Source organism: Anguilla anguilla, chromosome 3 (genome assembly GCF_013347855.1).
Source record: "Anguilla anguilla isolate fAngAng1 chromosome 3, fAngAng1.pri, whole genome shotgun sequence".
Classification (NCBI taxonomy): Eukaryota; Metazoa; Chordata; class Actinopteri; order Anguilliformes; family Anguillidae; genus Anguilla; species Anguilla anguilla.
Window position 1 is genome coordinate 39,653,657 of NC_049203.1, and position 21,388 is coordinate 39,675,044.

The 21,388-nt window shown below is 44.7% G+C and overlaps 1 protein-coding gene across 1 annotated transcript; it reads right to left on the reverse strand.

Moving 5' to 3' along the window:
• Positions 1-20,160, reverse strand: smarcal1 (SWI/SNF related, matrix associated, actin dependent regulator of chromatin, subfamily a-like 1). Its single transcript, XM_035410653.1, has 17 exons — positions 19,419-20,160; positions 18,929-19,286; positions 17,869-17,919; positions 17,171-17,431; positions 16,484-16,534; positions 15,869-16,052; positions 14,748-14,898; positions 12,798-12,959; positions 11,892-11,957; positions 10,696-10,836; positions 6,449-6,667; positions 2,259-2,329; positions 1,401-1,503; positions 1,105-1,287; positions 707-807; positions 466-562; positions 1-320 (listed from the first exon to the last, which is right to left on the reverse strand). The coding sequence occupies exons 1-17, from the start codon at positions 19,743-19,745 to the stop codon at positions 126-128; spliced, it is 2,721 nt and encodes a 906-aa protein (XP_035266544.1). The 5' UTR covers positions 19,746-20,160; the 3' UTR covers positions 1-125.
• Between the last annotated feature and the right edge of the window lie 1,228 nt (positions 20,161-21,388).

Below are 21,388 nucleotides of genomic sequence, written 5' to 3' on the forward strand. Positions count from 1 at the left end.
TCAAATTAACCCCTTTATTTTATTTACAAAAGATAACAAACTGAGCAGGACAAGTTGAGGCAATAAAGACGATGAGCGAAGGTGAGTTAAAATTACAGTTATATCACTGTTTTTATTCCGCAGAATCATTTGCAGAAGTAGTCCTTGATGGTTTTTTTGGATGGGCTTTCGGTTACATTTCCTTGGTGAGTAGAAGCAGTTCCTGTTTCAGCATCATCCCATGCATCGACGGCCTGAAGGAGGACGGCCTCATTCTCATCATCAGCCTCCTCTGTGAACGACCTCTGGAACATCTCTGTGATGGTCTTCTGCTGCGGGTCCTGAAACATTAACAATGGGGGGGGGGGGGGGGATGCGTGATCAAATACAGTGACCCCCAATGCACTCCGTGACTCATTTCACAGGTTTAGACCGCCTTCCCAGGCTGACAGAGATTTACGCGGGAGGACGGGGCGGCTGGCCTACCCTGCAGGAGAAGTTGGCGCATTCTGCGTTTTCCGAGAGGTTGGATTCGGAGAGCCCGGCCTGTTCCAGCACATTCATCTTCTCCTGGATCATGGGCCTGCATTTCAGCAAGGAAGCGGGTGCCAGGAATGAGCGCCAAGACCACAGTCGCTTCTCCGCGAGACGCTGAAAAGCGCTATAAATACATGGCCTCGCGCGGCCCGGTCTATTATGCGGACGGACGAGCCGGGCGGCTAATTACCAAAGGTAGTCGTCGGCGGTGCCTTTGGCCACCAGGTAGTGGATGTCCACGTTGCTGGTCTGTCCGATGCGGTGCACCCTGTCCTCCGCCTGGATTAGCACCTGGACGACAGGAAGCCGCCATATTGAGACCACATACATACGCGACAGACTTACGCGACTCACAGACATGCACGTTTGGTGCGCTCCTGGTTTGGTTGCCCTTGACCAAGGCACTGGCCTCAGAACTGGAGTTGGTCCCCGGGCACAGCACAGAGAGGCAGCTGCCCACTGCTCCTAAGTAACTAGGATGGGTCAAATGCAGAGGACAAATTACCCCACGGGGTTCAATAAAAGTATATCTTATCCATCTTATCTTATCTTATCTCACGGCAGGAAGTGCCGGGAAGGCGGCCTCACCCCAGGGTTCCAGAAGAGCTCGGCGAAGACCACCAGGTCGGCGGAGTGGAGCGTCAGGCCCATGTTGGCCGCCGTGATGGAGAGCACCGCCACGCAGCTCTTCTCCGAGAACTGGAACTTGTTGCACAGCGACTGTCGCTCCGCCGAGGGCGTGGCCCCGTCAATGCGTATGTAGCTGATCCCCTGAGGAAAGCGCATCAGAAGAGACAACTTAGGGGGCGAGAATTCTTCCCATCAAAAATAATAGAGCTGCAGGTGAAAGGAGGCCTGTTTGTGGCTCTCCAAGGGTTGCTCACCTTCTCCCTCAGCTCTTTGACCACGTGGTCCAGGACCAGCTTGTGATGAGCGAACACGAGGAACTTCTCACGCCCACATTCCAGCAGGTCCATGATGTACTCGCTGAAGAAAGAGGTCACAGGAGAGATCATAAATTGACGCACAAGTGTACCTCTAAAAAAAAGTTTTCTCCAACAACACAGCCTAACTGGGGAGTCATAAAGTTCATGTCTGAGAAATAAGGCCTACTATAGGGATGCAAACACTTTAAGGTTGAAAAGGTGACATGGCAGTTGAGAGGGCTGGGGTCTACTTAATGGTTAGCTAGCTATGATGTTAATAATACTTTAAAGGGATATTTCACTTTGGTATAACACAAGTAATTGTGTGGAGCTTACCCCATTGTATTTGCATAGTGCAAATTACTAGCAACATTACTAGCTGTACAGTGTATTTTCCATTTTTTTAAATTTGGTAAGGTACATAATGAATAGTGACATCCAACAGGAGGTAGTGACCTTACCTACCCTATCCAAGCCCATGTGAATAATGGATATTTTTGGCATCATTTGGCATCCTTGAATAAATTTCTGATACAACGATATCTCCACACACAATCACCACAGGTCACTGAAGGTTTTTAAGATTTCTGTACATTTCAATTTATGGGTTAGTCAATATTTTGGGGATGGACTCACTTGATTGCACAGACTATCCAAGCCCATGTACAAAATGGCTATTTTTACCATTTGGCATCCATGAATAAATTTCTGATAGGAGGATATCTCCACACACAATCACCACATGTCACTGAAGGTTTTTCAAATTTCTGTACATTTCACTTCATGGGTTAGTGAATATTTTGGGGAAGGACTCACTTGATTGCACGGACCTTGGCCTCTGCGGTGTGGTTAAAGAAGACCAGGAGCGCTTCTTTCTCCTGCATCTTCTGAAAATTAAACAGACAGACAAGCTCACATCCACAGTGTGAAAACAAAAAAGGACAAATAACTTTTACCAAGCTTATCAGACTGTTCAAACTGACAGTGTGTTATCAGACAACTCCATAAATATTTTTCACCATATGCAGTCAAAAGCTGAATTTACTCAGATTCCTACAAGAGCATGCTAATGATTACTAATGAGCAAATACATATATATAGCACATCCTTCCATGTAATTACCAGTAAGTGCCACCTCAATCATTCCCCCTAATTAAACTTAATCAGATGCGAGCTGATTTTACATTAAATCATGCTTTTAGGTTGCAGCAGTGTTAGTGAATCAGGACTGAGGGGAATATAAACTGGGGATATAAACCAGTTGTACCAGAATGTGGATCAGTTAAATGGGTAAATAGGTAAGTGATCCCTGCTGTATAAATGTGGATCAGTTAAACAGGTAAATAGATAAGTGATCCCCGCTGTATAAATGTGGATCAGTTAAACAGGTACATAGGTAAGCGATCACAGCTGTAGAAATGAGGATCTGTTAGACAGGTAAATAGGTAAGCGATCCCCGCTGTATAAATGTGGATCAGTTAAACAGGTAAATAGGTAAGCGATCACAGCAGTAGAAATGAGGATCTGTTAAACTGGTAAACAGGTGTGAGATCCTGGCTGTAGAAGACTTTGATCTGGAGGTGTGTGACCACAGCTGTGCAGGCAGTGAGGAAAGAGATCATTGCAGTGCACTAAACCTCCAGCAACCTTCAATACAATAATGAGTCCATTCTCCATGCTGACTGTCAATGCTGTCATTTTCAAGGAAAATTTCACTTTTTCACTCAACTTCACTACCAGTGCAACGCAGAATTAATGGCTTAGCAGTGGCGACGTGGTCCACTGCTAGCTCCACAGGCCAGAGTGCTGCTGTGTCGCGCTGGTGATCCTTTAGACTTGAGGGATGGCTGTGCTGTAGGCTTACCTGCCAGCACAAGGCAGTGGAAACAGCATCGTAAATCTCCGGCTGGGCCGAGGGTCCGCCCCTCCGCCCCAGCGGGATTCTGGTCCGTCTATAAGGACGGCACGCCCTCACGAGGAGAGGAAGAGGAGAGGAAGCGACGCAACAGCGGGGACTAGAGGGAGGAGAGGAGGCGGTGCCAGCAGCCAAAGGCTTGAGGACCGTCCCTGGCACTGGACCGTGCTTCTCAGGTGAAATCCGAAGAGCGCTTCGTCACTGTCGCCAGGGTGACTTAGTTACGCCCACATGCAGGCAAATGACTCTCATCCTGTCCGTGTCACTTCCTGTAACATCCCCAGGCCTTCAGCTCACAGAGTGAGACTAGTGTGAGGCCGGTCAGGAGACAGGGACCCTCCTGAGATAACTCCTCACACTACAGACACACCTGACAGGTGTTCAGAACTGACCGCAGCAAAACCTGCCACAACAATCTGCAAAAATGGTTCAGCAAGCCTTCGCTACTAATCATGCAGTCCAATAAGAAAGTAAGAAACACTTGAACTCCAGTGGTGATGCACTTACTCTGTTATGTAACCTCAAAACAATGACCAAATGACGTGTACAGAGAAATGGTTCATTTCAAAGAATAATAAAAAGCTAAAACTTGCAACAAGGACTTACAATATGAACATTTAAACAGATATAGAACCAGTGATTTTCACTCTAGCCCTTAGAGAACGACATGGTCTGCAGGTCTGTCAGTACTTATTTGGTTTATAAAAGCTGTGGATTACACAGTTAGCCCAGCACACCTGGCTTCTTCAGTTTAGCTTGACCGCCTATTTTAAGGTGAAGTAATAATAGCTGGTCATTAGAAAGTGGCTCTATGCAACTGCTGCATAATTAAAAAAAGGAACTCTCTTCTCTCAAACTAAATTCCGGACACTGGAAGAAAAAGGAATAAGGGGCGAACCTTGAAGCCACCGATTCAAGAGGGCTAATGGTGCCTCATTTGCTATCACTACACTTACACCGAGTTGAGGTTTCTCGCTGAGGTCACAACCTGTGCATTATCTCTGTATTAACAGGTTGTGACCTTATAGTGTGGACAAGCTATTAAAGTCAGCGTTTATATCGTCTGCTTGGATTAACATATATTATTTTTAAAGATAGCTACAACAGTCCCCGGCACCGTCTAATCCAGGGTAAACTGCGAAAGCGAGTAATTAACCTAACATGCCATGAGCAGCTGTGCTAAATCAAACTGAAACTGAGACTCTGGGGAAACCAAAGAAACCAAAGCAAAGAATGGTAGCAAGAGAAGCCTAAAATTTTACATTGCTCAGCACAGAAAAGGTTAGCATGGGAGCTGCAGGCGGATAATTCAGCAATAGGAATTCACGGCACACTAAAATCAGTAAAAACCACATTAAGCAAAGTGCTTCATTAATGGTTGAACAAGTTCAATGAGGTGGGGAATATCGCAGTGAGGAGTAAATTGATTTACTTGGTTCACCTCTGTCTAACTACATATGGTGGAAAATATTTAGCCAGAGCAATCACCCAGAGAGGGGGTGTTTCAATTGAGAGGGATGAGATAGAATGTGACGATGATACGACAGAGACTGTAACAGTGATAGGGAACGGAACAGTGGTAGAGTATGTGACATGATATGAGATGTGATATGAGACAGAATGTGACGCTATAATGAACGTAATAATGATGAATGTGGCGGGGGCTATGATAAAGCATGCGACACTGATACTGACACTAACATTGTGAGAATGTGGCAGCGATAACGAATATGACAGTGATATGATAAAGCATGTGACAATGATGATGAATATGACAGTGATATGATAAATAATGTGACAGTAATAATGAATATGACAGTGATATGATAAAGAATGTGACAATGATGATGAATATGACAGTGATATGATAAAGCTTGTGACAGTGATGGTGAATATGACAGTGATATGATAAATAATGTGACAGTGATCATAAATGTGACAGTGATATGATAAATAATGTGACAGTAATAATGAATATGACAGTGATATGATAAAGCATGTGACAGTAATAATGAATATGACAGTGATACGATAAAGCATGTGACAGTGATAATAAATGTGACAGTGATATGATAAAGCATGTGACAGTGATAATAAATGTGACAGTGATATGATAAAGCATGTGACAGTGATGGTGAATATGACAGTGATATGATAAATAATGTGACAGTAATAATGAATATGACAGTGATATGATAAAGCATGTGACAATGATGATGAATATGACAGTGATATGATATAGCATGTGGCAGTGATAATAAATGTGACAGTGATATGATAATGTGACAGTAATAATGAATATGACAGTGATATGATATAGCATGTGGCAGTGATAATGGATGTGACAGTGATACAATATAGCATGTGACAGTAATAATGAAGATGACAGTGATATGATAAAGCATGTGACAGTGATGATGAATATGACAGTGATATGATAAAGCATGTGACAGTGATGATGAATATGACAGTGATATGATAAAGCATGTGACAGTGATGATGAATATGACAGTGATATGATAATGTGACAGTAATAATGAATATGACAGTGATATGATAAAGCATGTGACAGTAATGATGAATATGACAGTGATATGATAATGTGACAGTAATAATGAATATGACAGTGATATGATAAAGCATGTGACAGTAATGATGAATATGACAGTGATACGATATAGCATGTGGCAATGATAATGGATGTGACAGTGACAAAGCATGTGGCAGTGATAATGAATGTGACAGTGATACGATATAGCATGTGGCAGTGATAATGGATGTGACAGGGATAAAATAAAGCATATGGCAGCGATAATGAATGCGACAGTGACACGATAAAGCATGCGCCAGTCACAATGAATGTAACAGCGGCACAATGTGCAACAGTGATAATGAAAGTGACAGTGAGGCGACAGAGATTGTTAGAGCGATAACGAAAGCAATAATCAGGTAAAGTATCCAACCGTGACAGCAGTAGAGAACATCAGAGTGGCATCGCATGCCTGTGCATAGACCCCCCATCTCTTCCCTTCTCCCCCCCATGTCCAAACGCACAAAGCTCAACGGTCCGTTTCCCGGCCGGGCTACCCACGTTTCGGTGGCCCTGGGCCAGGTCCTTGGCCGCGGCGGTCAGGGCGGCCCTGGCGCGGGCGGTGATGCCGTCCGTCGTCACGGTGACCACCTTGCGCTGCTTGGCGGGGAGCTGGGAGAGGACTTCGCTCTTGAGTCGGCGGAGCATGAGGGACTCCTCCAGCAGGAGCCTGAGCTCAGTGAGGTTGGAGGAGCCCGAGTAATCCCAGCCCCACGGCAACTGCAGGGAGAGAGACCGGGAGAGGGCTAGAGCAATGCAGATATGGAGGGGAGATACCAGGAGAGAGACCTGGGGTGAGAGAATCCAGGAGAGGGCTAGAGCAATGCAGATATGGAGAGAGACCGGGAGAGGGCTAGAGTAATGCAGATATGGAGAGATACCAGGAGAGAGACCTGGGGTGAGAGAGACCAGGAGAGGGTTAGAGTAATGCAGATATGGAGAGAGACCAGGAGAGGGCTAGAGCAATGCAGATATGGAGAGAGACCAGGGGAGGGCTAGAGCAATGCAGATATGGAGGAGAGACCGGGAGAGGGCTACAGCAATGCAGGTATGGAGGAGAGACCGGGAGAGGGCTAGAGCAATGCAGATATGGAGGAGAGACCGGGAGAGGGCTACAGCAATGCAGGTATGGAGGAGAGACCGGGAGAGGGCTAGAGCAATGCAGATATGGAGAGAGACCGGGAGAGGGCTAGAGCAATGCAGATATGGAGAGAGACCGGGAGAGGGCTAGAGCAATGCAGATATGGAGCAGAGACACAAGAAGAGAGACCAGCAGAGGGTTAGAGCAATGCAGATATGGAGGAGAGACACAAGGAGAGAGACCAGGAGAGGGTTAGAGTAATGCACATATGGAGGGGAGATACCAGGAGAGAGACCTGGGGTGAGAGAGACCAGGAGAGGGTTAGAGTAATGCAGATATGGAGAGAAACCAGGAGAGATACCAGGAGAGAGTTAGAGTAATGTAGATATGGAGAGAGACCAGGAGAGATACCAGGAGAGGGCTAGAGCAATGCAGATATGGAGAGAGACCAGGAGAGATACCAGCAGAGGGCTAGAGCAATGCCGATATGGAGAGAGACCAGGAGAGGGTTAGAGTAATGCAGATATGAAGGAGAGATACAAGGAGAGGGTTAGAGTAATGCAGATATGGAGAGAGACCAGGAGAGGGTTAGAGTAATGCAGATATGGAGGGGAGAGACCAGGAGAGAGATAAGGAGGGAGAGAGCCCAGGAAGAGTTAGAAGATTGCAAATATGGAAGGACGAGAGACCAGGAGGGAGAGAGAGACCTAGAGGGAGTCAGATTTGCACACATACACACGCATGCACGCACAAACTCGTATACACAGAAGAGACAGATGGAGGGAAAGACAAAGACACAGAGATCGATGAAGTGATGGAGGGAGTGACGCACATGCAGAGCGGGTGCCAACAGATGGAAAGACAGAGGCAGATGAGGGCAAATCAGAGAGGCTTTCAGAGAACCACACTTTCGCAAATAACACCGGCAGTCAGTCACAGCGTGGAAAATCACAGGTCTGATTCCCAGCTAGAATCTACAGGTCTACATGCTCCTAGGGAGGGCTGACGTACTCTAGACCTGCTCTTACAACACAAATGCTACAGTGCAAAGCAGGTAAAAGCCTTTTGTCTTTAGCCACGCAAGTCGGTCCTTGAAAAAAAAAGCCCAATTATTCCATTCGACAGCAAAGCACATTACAGATGTATCATAAATCAGCGGTCTCTTACAAAGCGTATGATACATCTGTAATGTGCGTTGCTTTCACATGGAATAATTGGGATTTCTTAAATTAGGGGTCTCTTACAAAGCTGAAGAAATCCCAATTATTCCATCTGAAAGCAACGCGCATTCCAGACGTATCATAAGCTCCGTAACGGACCGCTAATTAATGAGCGACTGCAGAGCTGCACTGGATCCAGCTCTCACTGCTATTGTTGCTAATTGGCGAGATGAACCTCCCAGCTGCCCACCCAGAAGCAGTGGGTCTGTTTCCCAAATCTGAGATATTATTACTTACTGTAAGAGCACATTTATTTCTCCCCTATTATCAAAGAGCCAGACTTTCTGTAGGTGAGTCTCCAAAACGATACGTCCACATCCTGATATATATATATATACACACACACACACACACACACACACACACACACACACACACACACACACAGTGTGTATATATAATTTAACCAAGAAGTCCTTTGAGATAAAAATAAAAAAATCTTTCTTTCGAGGGACACCTGGCCAAGACGGCAGCCACAAAAGGAAAATACAACACGAAAGTAGCTGCACAATTCACAGGTGGCTTAGATAAAACAATTAAAATTGTCACAAAAGGGCCAGGCTCCTGGGTAATGAATTCATGCAACGGAATGAGCGCGTCTCATTTAAAAGAGCCCTCAATGTCATTTCGAATCCATGATGTTAAGTTAAAAAAAATGCTGTTTTCCCAAGTTCCCTGAGACTGCTACAGGAGCTTTGAAGAGAAGCTCAGACAAGAGCATCAAATGTAAGGCCATTCATTAAAGAAGGCAACTTAAATACAATAGCTGTCCACCTAAAATGGTTTCATACACGCACATACCAATGGTGCTGCCTACAGCCGCCTACGGAGGACCAGCCTACATGGTTTTGCAGGTGAAATATGCATGATGTGTGAGTGATATTGAACTTTGATATCATAAATTGAACCTGCAGCAAGGGTGATACAGTGACTCAGGCCTGCTTAGCACTGCAGATGCAGCATGCGTGCAGCACGTCCTCATAGCGTAGGCTGGATCATCCATAGGCCGGACCATTTTTTTCCCCCCATCAAAAGAAAAACAAAGCTTGTTCCTAAAATAAAGGCCTGGTTTTACTTCCAACTTCTTGACAACATTTTCAATCGATTCCGTTTAGGATTAGGATGGTCTCGTCAACGCATCCGCCCACTGGAGACCAGGGAGAGGATCTGCGCCGCCAAAATAAACATCTACCCCCACCTCAGGGCCTCTCATCCCAGCAAACGTCCAGCTGTCCAACTCTGCAACAGTAAAAGGGCTTCAAGCTCCCACCCATTCATTCAACTGAATCCATGTTTCGCTGATGTTCAGATGGCTCACAACCCAAATTTTTTAAAATGCAGAACAGAAAACTGCATGCTTTGAGTGGCTGTAGGCAGTACTTTGATGGATTCTCAGTAGTTTCCTCACAACTTTCTCTCAGTTAAAGCTAACTGGAACATGAAACTACATTTTTTTCAAATCAATAAGAAAATGGACCCAAGGGGAAGTACTGAATTGTAACTACCAAGTGAACAGTAGAACAAAAAGCCACACAGGACTGATACAGTAATGCATGGTCCATGAGTCCAAGAAACCGCTTTTATGTTTCCCAAAAGAGCAACACTTGATGCCTTTAAAATGTCTATAAACTAGGTGTGCAGGCTGAGTATGGTTCTGGCATTCATATGGAAGCAAGAGAAGAAGGTGAAGGTGTCTAAGCCACCAATGCCAAATATTACTTAGTAACTTGGTTTTATGCTAAACATCCCAACATCATCCAACATTAAGCCCAAAGGTCATGGGACACAATCACAAAACATGCGTACGATTTGATCGTAAACTGTGTGTAAGAACGTTTCCAATAACATTTCAGCATTCACCATTTTTTTCTTATCTGTATTTGTTCATGGCTGTTTCCTCAAGCAAATCACATGAACAAGATTGCGCATAAAATTTACAAACAGCCATTCATAATCTCATACACCTGGGATACAAAAACAAAGGTCTGCACATGTGTCATGAATCTCATATGGTTTTTTCGTAGGAACATTTTTAAGAACAAAAGTAAGAATAATTGAAGATAAGTTTTGTGAATGAGGCCCGATGAGAGAAAATGTAAGGCTATGAAAGCCAGGTTTTTGACTGCGATATTTAATATGCGCCACCGTTGAACAATGTCAATTTTTATGACCCCTCTCTTAATATTGGATCAAATTCTAAAAACATTTAAAACCACATGGACTATCCAATGGGAAGTTTCTACACAATTACTGAAACAATCGCATTTAGCATGTGCTGTACACGCTAACCGATCCTGACTGGACCACAGATGATGCTCGAAGGAGATCAGACGTTCAGCTGCTAACCTACGAAACCTTAACTGAACCCCTCCCACACACACACACACACACACACACACACGAGCGAGCGAGAGAGCGAAGCAGGAAGGGGCGGGGCGAGCACTTGCCTGCCTGGCGTCGCAGTAGCGGGACCCGAACTCGTGGAACCTCGGGAAGAAGCCAGGCCTGATGGCCAGGATCTGGGTGTAGAGCTCCGAGGGGCGGGACATGGCGGGCGTCCCGGACAGCAGGATCACTCTCTTAGCGGCCTGGGAGGGGAACCGGGACCCCGACACACCGGATCAGAGCGGCGCTCAACACGAAACGCGCTCAGCGGCCCTTCTCAACCCCTGAACGAGCACACCCCGTACTACAGGTACATCTCAAACGAGCGCCTGACTGAGCTGTAATCTTTAAGCCACTGAATTTACTAAAGGTCAGGCAGTCTGCAGCAGCACACACTTTGTGATGACATTCACGAAACGTGTGCAGGTTTATATTTGTGCAGTACATCACAGAAATGAGGGTGTTTTTTCCACACTGTGCCTCAGCATTCATCTGTAATGTTCGTAACTGCTGATATTATGACGGAGAGGGTGAGGGTTTTTAATAAAATCAGAACCCAGTGAAGACTAGTGAGATTCATTAAAACTTCTAACAAATACTTGTGTCTGTTTCTTGTTAACAATGCTTGGAAAACCAGATGCTAACTGCATGAGTCAGCCGTCAAAGTGCAGCTGTAATAATTCCACTGAGGAGTATGGGTGCGCCACTGGTTGCACAAACTCCAAGTTTGTCTGTTGCCGAGCTGTATTAAGTACTACTGTGTTTACTGGCATTTGAATATACACTTTGCTAAATTAAAAAGGGCTGCACCAAGTAGCGCAACTAAAATGTAAGACTGTATTAACTAAAATAAAACCTGTGCTGCAACAGCAAATGAGGTGAAGCTAGTGAGATTCTTCTTCAGAAGCAAGTATCTGAACATCTATTTCAAACCGATATTAATCTGAGCAGTTGAAATAATCATAAAATGTGCAATTTGGTTTCTTTTTTTTAACACCAGCTCCATATACCCAGGCCTCAAACCTGTAAACCCATGAGTTATTAGCAGCTAGTCATATCTAAATTGTCAGATTGTGGAGGTCTTCATTAACATAACTGCATACTGGAAATACGCCAAAACCTGAGAAAAACAGCACGTGCAAATGTGCACAAGACGTGCGGTAGTTTACACCTTCTGATGCCTTTCGGTAAACCCCCCCAGCGACAGGCACGTTTCCCATAATGCCTCGGGTCCAGGGCGCAGAGGGGCCGACGGTACCTTAAGCAAGGGCAGCGCAGCCTTGCAGCGAGCCGTCTTCATGTTCTTCAGGAAGTGGGACTCGTCCTAAAACCAGAAAGCAGGAGAAATTAAATAAAATTAAATTAAATTAAATTAAACGAACGGAAGCCCTTCGTTTCCGTCGGTGACGTGAGCAGACCGGACGGCCGCGCAGTGGCATTTTACCGACTTCGGAGCGCCGCGCGACGCAGGAGACGCCCGGCCCCTCAGGCGCTCGGCCGCTCGGAGAGAAGCGTTTCCGCACGCCGTCTCCGCTGACATTTAATAGCCATCCTCTCACTCGGTGAAGCAGAACAACGAGGACGCGCAAAAACACATCCTTATCCTGATAAACTGCGGGAATGTGACGATGCGTCTGTCCAGATGGACACGCCGTTTCAAAGGGCAACGCTCCGATCCAATCGATACAACGAGCAGAAATTGATCCATACTGTTATGTACCATTGCAAAATATTTATTTAAATGTCCATAAACTTATGGCAGTTTGCTCTCGAGCAGTACTTTCAACATCACTGTTTACGTTTCCGACTCGACCACATTTTAAAAGGATTTTGTTAGATGGATCATATATATATATATATATATATTGCTTGTTACTATGCTGGATCGTTTTTGGACCGTACCCTAGCAAAATTTGCGATATTGCCAAATATCGAACCGCCAGCCTGAAGAATTGCAGTCGTATCCTATCGTGGTGAAGCCTGAGGTTTACACCCGTAATAAACTGCCAGTACAACCTCGCAACACTCCCTCTCAAAATAAACTGCCTTATAAGGACATTTTTAATGCTGAGACCAACCTGGAAAACAGAGCAAAACTAAAAATGAATGTACTTTTGCATTCTGTGGCGAATGCTGATAGTGGACACACAATATGGGCACTCACCATGATGAGCACGTTGAAAGGGTCTGTGGGCTGCTGCTTGTCCATTTTGCTCAGAAGGTCGTAGCTGACGATGTTGACCCGGCCTGACCGCAGGTTGTCCTTCCCCTTCACGACCACGTTGATGCTGTCCGCACTCAAAGAGGGGAGCCATCGCTGAAACGCCTTGGGGAGGAGGGGGGGGGGGGGGGGGGGATGGGGGGGAAGGCACATCTGGGTCAGGACGAGCAGCAGCGAGAAAAGATCCTCAGCAGCACAGACACACAAACTCACAGACCTTCCCTGGTATAAGAAGTGCAACCCCAACAGCAGGAACAAACACAAATTCACAGACCTCCCTGGGTATAAGAAGTGAACCCCTGCAGCACGGACACACAAACGCACAGACACACCGTGGTATAAGAAACCAACCCCTGCAGCACAGACGCATAAACTCACAGACCTCCTCCTCGGCTAAAAGAAGGAAACCTAAGAGCCCAACGTACACAGTGTGTAAAATAATGCACACTATTTTCATCAGAGATGAATGCAAAACTTCCTTTGTTGGAAGGAACAGAACTGTGAAAAGAATTAATTATTTTTTGAGCTTGCAGAGAAATTGCAAAACAAATTTGCATTCAAATTTTTGGAAATGTGTTATGGTTTTCTGAAAGGATTTCAATGAGTTTGTAAATTACCTAAAATGGTTTTTAAAAAACCCTAAGAAATGCACATTATTTTGCTAAATGTTTCCCTACTGCATCTTAGAAAGAAGAGATATTTTTTATTTGATAACTGTGTTTTCTTTCAAAAGCAAAAAATCACACTCGTTTTCTATAATCTTAAACATTAAACCTTATTATGTTCCATCTTGCCGGTCGGTTTACATTTTAAAAAACATGTGAAAACAACCTTGTGAGCACTCGGACAGATCTGGGCCAGCGTCTGCATGTTTATTTGTGCTCAAAAGCACACTGCCCTCACACAGCCACAGAAGAGTCAATGTTCAGTGTGTTAAAGCAGCCTCCCTACTGGTACTGGTCCCTTCACTGCCTAATGGTTCATTCAGACACAGTGACTCACTCACACGGTCTCTGACTTGGAGAGTGAGATAGCTGTACGCCTTTGCCCATATCTAATTTTTACCCAAATCCTTGGATGGATACACAGTTCAGTGGGTACAGTTAGAGGATGTTTACTGTAAAGCTCTGAGGAAACAACTCATACACTGGCCAAATATTTTCTTTAGTGATTGTCATCCATTTTAAGAGATCATTTAGGGGCTGAGTTGCTTTGTTGTTTGGCCGATTCAATCACGCCAGATAACAGACATGAAGACGGGGGCCGCTGCAGACCGCTAATGCTGCACTACGGGTACAAATGCGCCGAATCATTGATTTGAGTGAACGTTAGTTGAGAAACATTGTGGCAAAAAAAGCAGTCATTTTAAGCACATTGATCTCGGTCTGCGCTGCTGCTTCGGGCTGCAGGCGCCGCCATTTTTAATTGAACGGGGCTCTCTGGAGACGAGGGGCTCGGGGCACACGATTTAATACCGTTGTGTTCTTTTGTGAAAATAAATTACCTGCAGGAGTGCCCCAGAGCCACAGGGAGATAGAGCGCTTTACAAAAAAAAAAAAAAAAAAAAGACCTTCAAAAAGACCGCAGACCGCCAAATTCTTCTGTCAACTCCCCGCGAGGAAAAAAACCATTTTCCCGCCTGGGAACAGAGCTGAAATTGGTCGGAGCGTTAAGGTTGCCACGGCACCGATATAATTAGAGGAAACGGGCGAAATGGCCCAGTTCAGCCATATAAAAGTGAAGAATAATCACGCTCCGAGCGCTAGGTTCAAGGGGTGCTTCCTGTGTCGTCCCCTACACCGCCACGCTCTCGCGGAATAAACGAGTCCGTTTCACGCAGCTCTAAGTAACACACACGCCGAGCCGAGGAACGAGAGGCCAAGCGGAGAGTACCTCGGCCCAAGTGAAGCGGACGGAGGAGGGCGTCACCACCAGCAGGGGCCACTCCTTCCTGTAGAAGGCAGCGATGCAGATGGCCTGTATGGTCTTCCCCAGGCCCATGTCATCGGCCAGGAGGAGCCGGCCGTCCCTGGACACTGCAAAGCTGGAGAGACGGACACGTACACATGCACGCATGCAGGTACACACACACACACAAGTACACACATAACAAACGCGCACACAAACGAATACTCACATAACAATTGCACGCAAGCACATACAAACACACGTGCACGCACACACACACAAACACACACAAATGGATACACACACAAGCACACGTACAGACATACAGACATACAAACACACACACACACACACACACACGCGCAGGCACACACACACACACACTGAAATAAACAGGAACCCAGCTCCAATGCTGTAAATTCTCAGAGCCAGCCAGATAGAAATCATGTAAAACAAAGGCTTTATAGAGAGAGTAAACAGACCAATTCATCATTGCATAGGAAAGAATTCATGTTTTTAAACTCCAATATACAATCTATTATCTGCTAATCGGTTTAGAGCCACCTGGATGAAAATACATGCATAATGAGCACAAGGCACTGTGAGTTATGAACCCTGGGTGAACGGAGTGGATTTAGTGGTACCTTAGCTTGTGTAATTTACTTTGAACTAGGTACCTTGCCAACAATTACTTTACAAATCCTATTAGTGCAACTGAAGAGTGAAGTAATGGCACTCCTTTAATGAAAACAAATCTCTTTAATCCAGTCTGACTTCTTTATAGTATTCTGTTACTTAAGATTAGCAATCAACTAAATGCACTGTAACGAATATGCTAGCCAGCTTGCTACTCAAGGCTTTAGTATACATGGCAACATGCTAACAAGCTACTTGAAAGGGTAGTATTAGACATAGTAAAATGATTGATGAATTGAATGAATTGAGTTATAACAGCAATTCTCTCAAAATGAATCTACTTCTACATCGTTATGCAGCGTAATTCTAAATACAATGGCGGCTCAGTAAAACTCTTGTCAGAATATGAGTCAGATGAGTCAGTGCCACGGTTTCTCGGTCGTACAGGTGGAGCAGTCGGGGGCACCTACTTGACCCCGTGACTCTGGAAGGGCATGAGGCTGCGCGTGAGGACGGGGTCCACGCTGGACAGGTCAGCCTCGGGGATCTCCGAAGGTCTGGACTGGCTTTCCTCAAACTGGGCGGAGAAGGCCTGGACCACAGCACGAGGGAGCGGCTCCACCTCCACCAGCGGGAGTCCAGTCAGGATGTCCACTGGAGGAGAGACGCGGCGATGAACGCACACAGGCACGCATGCACACACACACAAGCAGGCAGCACTTGCATGATGTCATGAGATTACGGAAAGACATCGGTGACAGAATAGTCCAGAACTTTCCCTTTCCGCCGTGCCTTAACTGACTTTCTGGTGCAAGAGCGGTGTTGTTTTCCTCCTGCTGAATTCCAGACCTTGGTAGGCTCTATGCCACAGTGCCATGTTGGCCTCACGTGGTGGTGTAAAAGCCAATAAAGTTTCTTTATATTTGCATTTCACCTCATGCAGACTCACTTACACACAAAAATACACAAACACTCACAGAAAAGCACACATGCAAGCTCACACTTGCAAGAGCACAAGCTTGCATGCATGTATACACACAAGCATGCACACACACAAACACATACACAGACACAGCTATACTTACTTAACTTCTTGTAATCTTCCAACAGGAAGTTCCATTTTCTGGTCTTCATGTCTAATGCAAAACAGTGTTAGATGTGACCGTCTCAAAATAATTTTCTCTCGGTGAACAGTTTTTTTTTTTTTTTTTTACTTTTGAATGCACTCCAAATAAAGAGGACAACGATTTATATATTCAATAAAGCGCGGGGTGATCAGACGGTGAGATTGTGAGAAGATTACCAGGTTGGGAATTTGGCAAGAATGCCAAGAAACCTCCTACTCTCTGCGACAACAGTCAGGGGATCTTTAATGACCACAGTGAGTCAGGACCTCGCTTTAACATCTGAAAGATGTTATCTCCTATCTATCCACGCAGCGCAGTATCAGTTTCATCATTGGTCCAGAAGGAAAAATCCACCAGACAGAAGTACATTAACAGGCAGTATGGCTGCCGGTTTTAAGGCAGAGCTTATTAAACCGTCACATACTCAGTAAAAAATGATGAATTCATCCAATTAATGGAAAAAACAGCTTAAATCAACAGCATTCAAAATCTGTTCACTTTCTCTATTCTGACTTCCAGAATACAAATGTAGGAAGCAAACTTTCCTAAAACTTAAATAAGCACTTCCCTGAGGCTGTAGTCAAACTTTGGTAATATACTCGTTTGGACAGAGCGACTTGGGGCGAAAACCAGACGCGGCCTCACCGTAGTTTTTGGACGGCATCTGCTTGAAGGCGGCGATGACGTCCACGTGGTAGCCCACGTCCACCTCGAAGCGCGAGCGGGTAAGCAGGGCGCAGGAGCCCTGCACGACCGCGCCCGGTTTCTTCCAGCCCTGGCACAGCCGCAACAGCGCGCCCAGCGCCGCGCCGTCCCGGCACCGCCGGGTCGCCGCCGGCACGTCCAGGCCCTCCGTCCCCTCCAGAGGCTGAAGGGAGACGGACGCGATGCCCGCCGCCTCTTCCACTGGCCAATAGAGGACAACAGATGAGCCGGCCGAATCCCGCCCTCACACCAGTCATCCGTTTAGAACACAGCCAGTAAACCTCGCCGGATGTTTTAACCCGACCAATCAAATGGCGCACTGTACAACAACACAACCCACGCTGTAAGCGATCTAACGGAAGTCTTAAAGGGGAACTTGAACTGGTTCATTTAGCATGAAACTGATCAAGTCACTGAAAATTTAACCAAGGAAAGGGTTCTATTTGGCCAACCAATGAACTGTCAGCTTATTTATAAATCCTTAGCCTATCTAGCCAAACATCTACCCTGGGTTTTTATTTTTCCCAAAAATCTGAAAAAGGTGCCTTACAATGTATTATACATGTGTGAAAATATCTATGACAGAGAGTGAGTGAATCAGCCTTATTACTAGTACCATGCAGACGGTTGTAACGTACTTAACCGATGGTAGTCTTCCAGGCTGAAGTTCCACATCTTTGTTGCAGGGTCTGTTGAATAACAGGAGAAGCACTTCAGAATTTGGAAATGCATCCATTTTGGAATTCAACGGCACAAATATAAACATGTATGTTCTGAAGTATCTTTTCCTTTATCTGGTTTTCTGACAAAAAACATTCACATGCACATTCATTAAAAAATACATTACACTGCTGATCAAAGTCAGAGAGTAAGCACATGATGGGGAATGCTGAAGCTGTGGTACATTAGCACTGGGGTTTAACTGATCTGGGGTCTCCAACATCAATTAAGTAGCAAACCAAGAAAAGAGCAAAACTGCTGAAGCATATATCCAAAGCATAGGAAGAGACGAGGCAAGCCGAGCCTCCTCTAAAAATGATTGAAAAAAGCTGTTTATTTAAATGTTTCTTTAGTTTCCTTTTACATAATTAAAAATGTGAAAATGCAAACCACACTTCATGCAGTTACTGCTTTCACTTTTACTTTGAAATACAAGGCGAAACAGCGTCAAATTCATCTTTAAATCCCCTCGATTAAATCTGAGTGTTCTCCATCTCCATAATTTTGACAGAGCACGTCAAAGTCTTGAAAATCGAAAGAGCACAGGCAGTGCGAATGCATTATTAAATGTACTGGACAGAATATGGATTGCGCATGCAAGAGATGAATGCTCTCATCTCCAAGTGGAAAAGCATAATGAACTGCTGAGGAAAAATGAGGGCAGTTTTGAAACATTTGATCAATACGACCTCCTCGCCAGGGAGGCATGAATTGGCTTTCAATGCCACCAGTAGGTCAAAGACTCTGACAATTAGAGATAATTATAATGTATTAATAAGTTGCTGCTTAACAATACCCTCCAATCCTCCCACCAACTGGCCTCCTCAGTATCACAACCAAATGTCCACCTGCAATACACACAGACATACACACTTGCTGAAACAAAACCTCTCCCACTGCAAACTTTACAACGACTTAAATACTACCTCTGTGCAACCAACACAAAAAGGCAGTGAAGCTGTCTGCACCATAGTTTACCATAGTTCTTGGATGGAATGCTCTTGAACACTGCGATGAGCTCTGTGTGGTAGCCCACCTCCACTCTGAAGCGGTCAGATGAGTGAGACAGGCACTTTCCTCTCACGGAGATAGCAGGCTTCTTTGCCGCCACGACACTGGTGGAGGCAACGGGGGAAGGTGGCATTTTCTGTGGGACCCGGTCAGATATAGATCTTGGCCCGTAGAAAGTGCCAGCACTGGCCGGGGCTGCACTCACTGGGGCTACGTAAGACTTTGGTTCTGGGGGTTTAAAACCGGAGAAGTTCACAGAGTGGGAATTTATTCCTTTGGCAGTAATCTGTGCCACAGGTAGAGGGAGCGGATCTATCATTTTTGTCTGAAAAAAAGAGATAAGAGAATGGGGTAACACAATCATTTTTTCTCAGATAATGGGGTAACAATATCACTCTCTGAACAGAAAGCCCACGAATGAGATCCACAACAGGCCTAGGCTTGCTGGGTCCTTTACCTGTTTTGGAGGAGAGGCGGTCAGTGTGCTTCCAGGTTTTTGCCATGACCCGGGCGACCGTTGACTGATCGTCCGATCTGAGCCCTGGGAAAAGTGTTTAGATGGGTAGGTGACCGTCTGCGGAGAGGGTCCTGGTCGTGGCGCGGCAGCAGTATGTGTTGAGATAAAATGAGAGTGGGCACGGGAGGTGATGTTTTGAGGGGCGGTGGTATTATGGTGGCACGACCCAGGTTCTTGTTGTGCGAGCCGCTCAGCCCTCCTTGCTAAAGCTCGCTGACGGTTTTCCTCAATCCGCCTCTGTTGTTCTGCAGTTAAAGAGCCTGACATTTCTGTCGTTAATGTTCCAAATTCAATGTTCGTTTATTTACTACCGATGTACAAACATCCTGATAAAATACAAAACGTAGATAATTTGTCGCCAGTCAAAGCTAGCTACATGTACAATTTAAATGGTATCAATGTATTCGTCAATATTAGCTAAAATTTTTTATGTGATTAGCTCTAACATCAAATGCATATTGCACAAGCTGTAGTTTAGATACAGGCTATGTGAAGTTAGCGTTAGCGATCTAGCAAGCCGGTGTCAAGTGCCATCAGTTCACTATATCTGGACAAAATTAAATGGTTTAGTCCAACTAAAAACTCTTTAGTTCTAGGCAGCACAGCATGATATCTGCTAAAATGCTACTTTGTAGCTATCTGTCGTTACACGCCATCGAATTTCCGCCACAACCGATCTAGAGAGGAAAGGGCGTGACACGAAAAAACACGTTTTGTACAATTTGATTGGCATTAGTGGCTGCCAATAGAACTACGGTATTCGATTTGAACAAACTTTATTCGTAACCACCAATTTTTTCTAAACTACCTGCCCCGCAGGCCTAAGATCAGCGTTGACGTATAGTATGTTCTCGTTTTGTGTGTACTTATTGCACTGATGAAAGCATTTAACTGAAACGTTTGCTATCTAATTCATGTTTTCTTCTGTATATAGTTATTTCTTCACCTGCGACCCTTTGGGTGGGAACCACTGTAATAAATTAGACTAATAACTAGTGGGTTTGTCCAAACCTTTTTTATTTAGTGTGCATCATGACCTTTTCTTATTATTACTACAGTTCGATTCTTAGTTGCACCTGTACTAAATATTTGCGTCCATAATGTTGCACTGAATATAGTAGGTGTATGTCATTATCTGCTCTGCATTCCCAGAAATGCAAGTTTAAAATTCAATTTTAAACCAGCCTGAACTGGTTTAACCCAAACCCATGCTGAACCCCAGTTTAAGCCCTAAACCCTAATTGAAGCCATAGGTACCTTTCAAAACATCATAAAATTTATTTAAAATGGATTAAAAACAAGGCAAATATCATGAATACAATAATACAAATGCAAAATAAAAAATGTAATTTCCCTGAAAAAAATGTGTATTTATTATACATTTTGTATGGTCATAGGAACACATTCTACAAGAGAACATTTTTGGTTGATTCAAAATCACTAAAAAAACCCATGTTCTAACCTTTCTTCAAGCTGCTGAAGACAACCATAAACTTTCCTCAACCCTCAGACTTATCGTTTTCCTAACCCAAGCTCAACCCTAGTTTGAGTCCTAAACCGTAATTGAAGCCATAGGTACCATTGGAAATGTCAAAAACCCCATTTAAAATTGATGAAAAACAAAGTAAATATGAATACAGTTATACAAATGCAAAATCGGTGTTCTTGCCGGGACACCGATTTTGGGGGAAAAAAAATCGGGAGTGAAAACAAAATGTAAATATTGCAATATATTTACAATATATTACAATATATTTCCCATCATTGGCGTCACTAAACACCAACCCTAGTGATCCCACTGATGGGAAATATATTGTAATATTTACGATTACAGGTAAGAAGGATATATAAATGTTTTGACTCCCCCGACCTGTTGTTTTTACCTCTTTTGGGGGGTTCCAAGTTTTAAT

What these genes read in the sequence shown, in the direction of transcription:
- smarcal1 (XM_035410653.1), bottom strand. Translation starts at nt 19,745, where the DNA reads ATGTCAGGCTCTTTAACTGCAGAACAACAGAGGCGGATTGAGGAAAAC. An exon ending in GATGCCGTCCAAAAACTACG is followed by an intron (nt 16,535 to 17,170) that starts GTGAGGCCGCGT and finishes GTTTTGCATTAG; the next exon opens with ACATGAAGACCAGAAAATGG. An exon ending in GCTACTGCGACGCCAGGCAG is followed by an intron (nt 6,668 to 10,695) that starts GCAAGTGCTCGC and finishes CTCTCCCTGCAG; the next exon opens with TTGCCGTGGGGCTGGGATTA.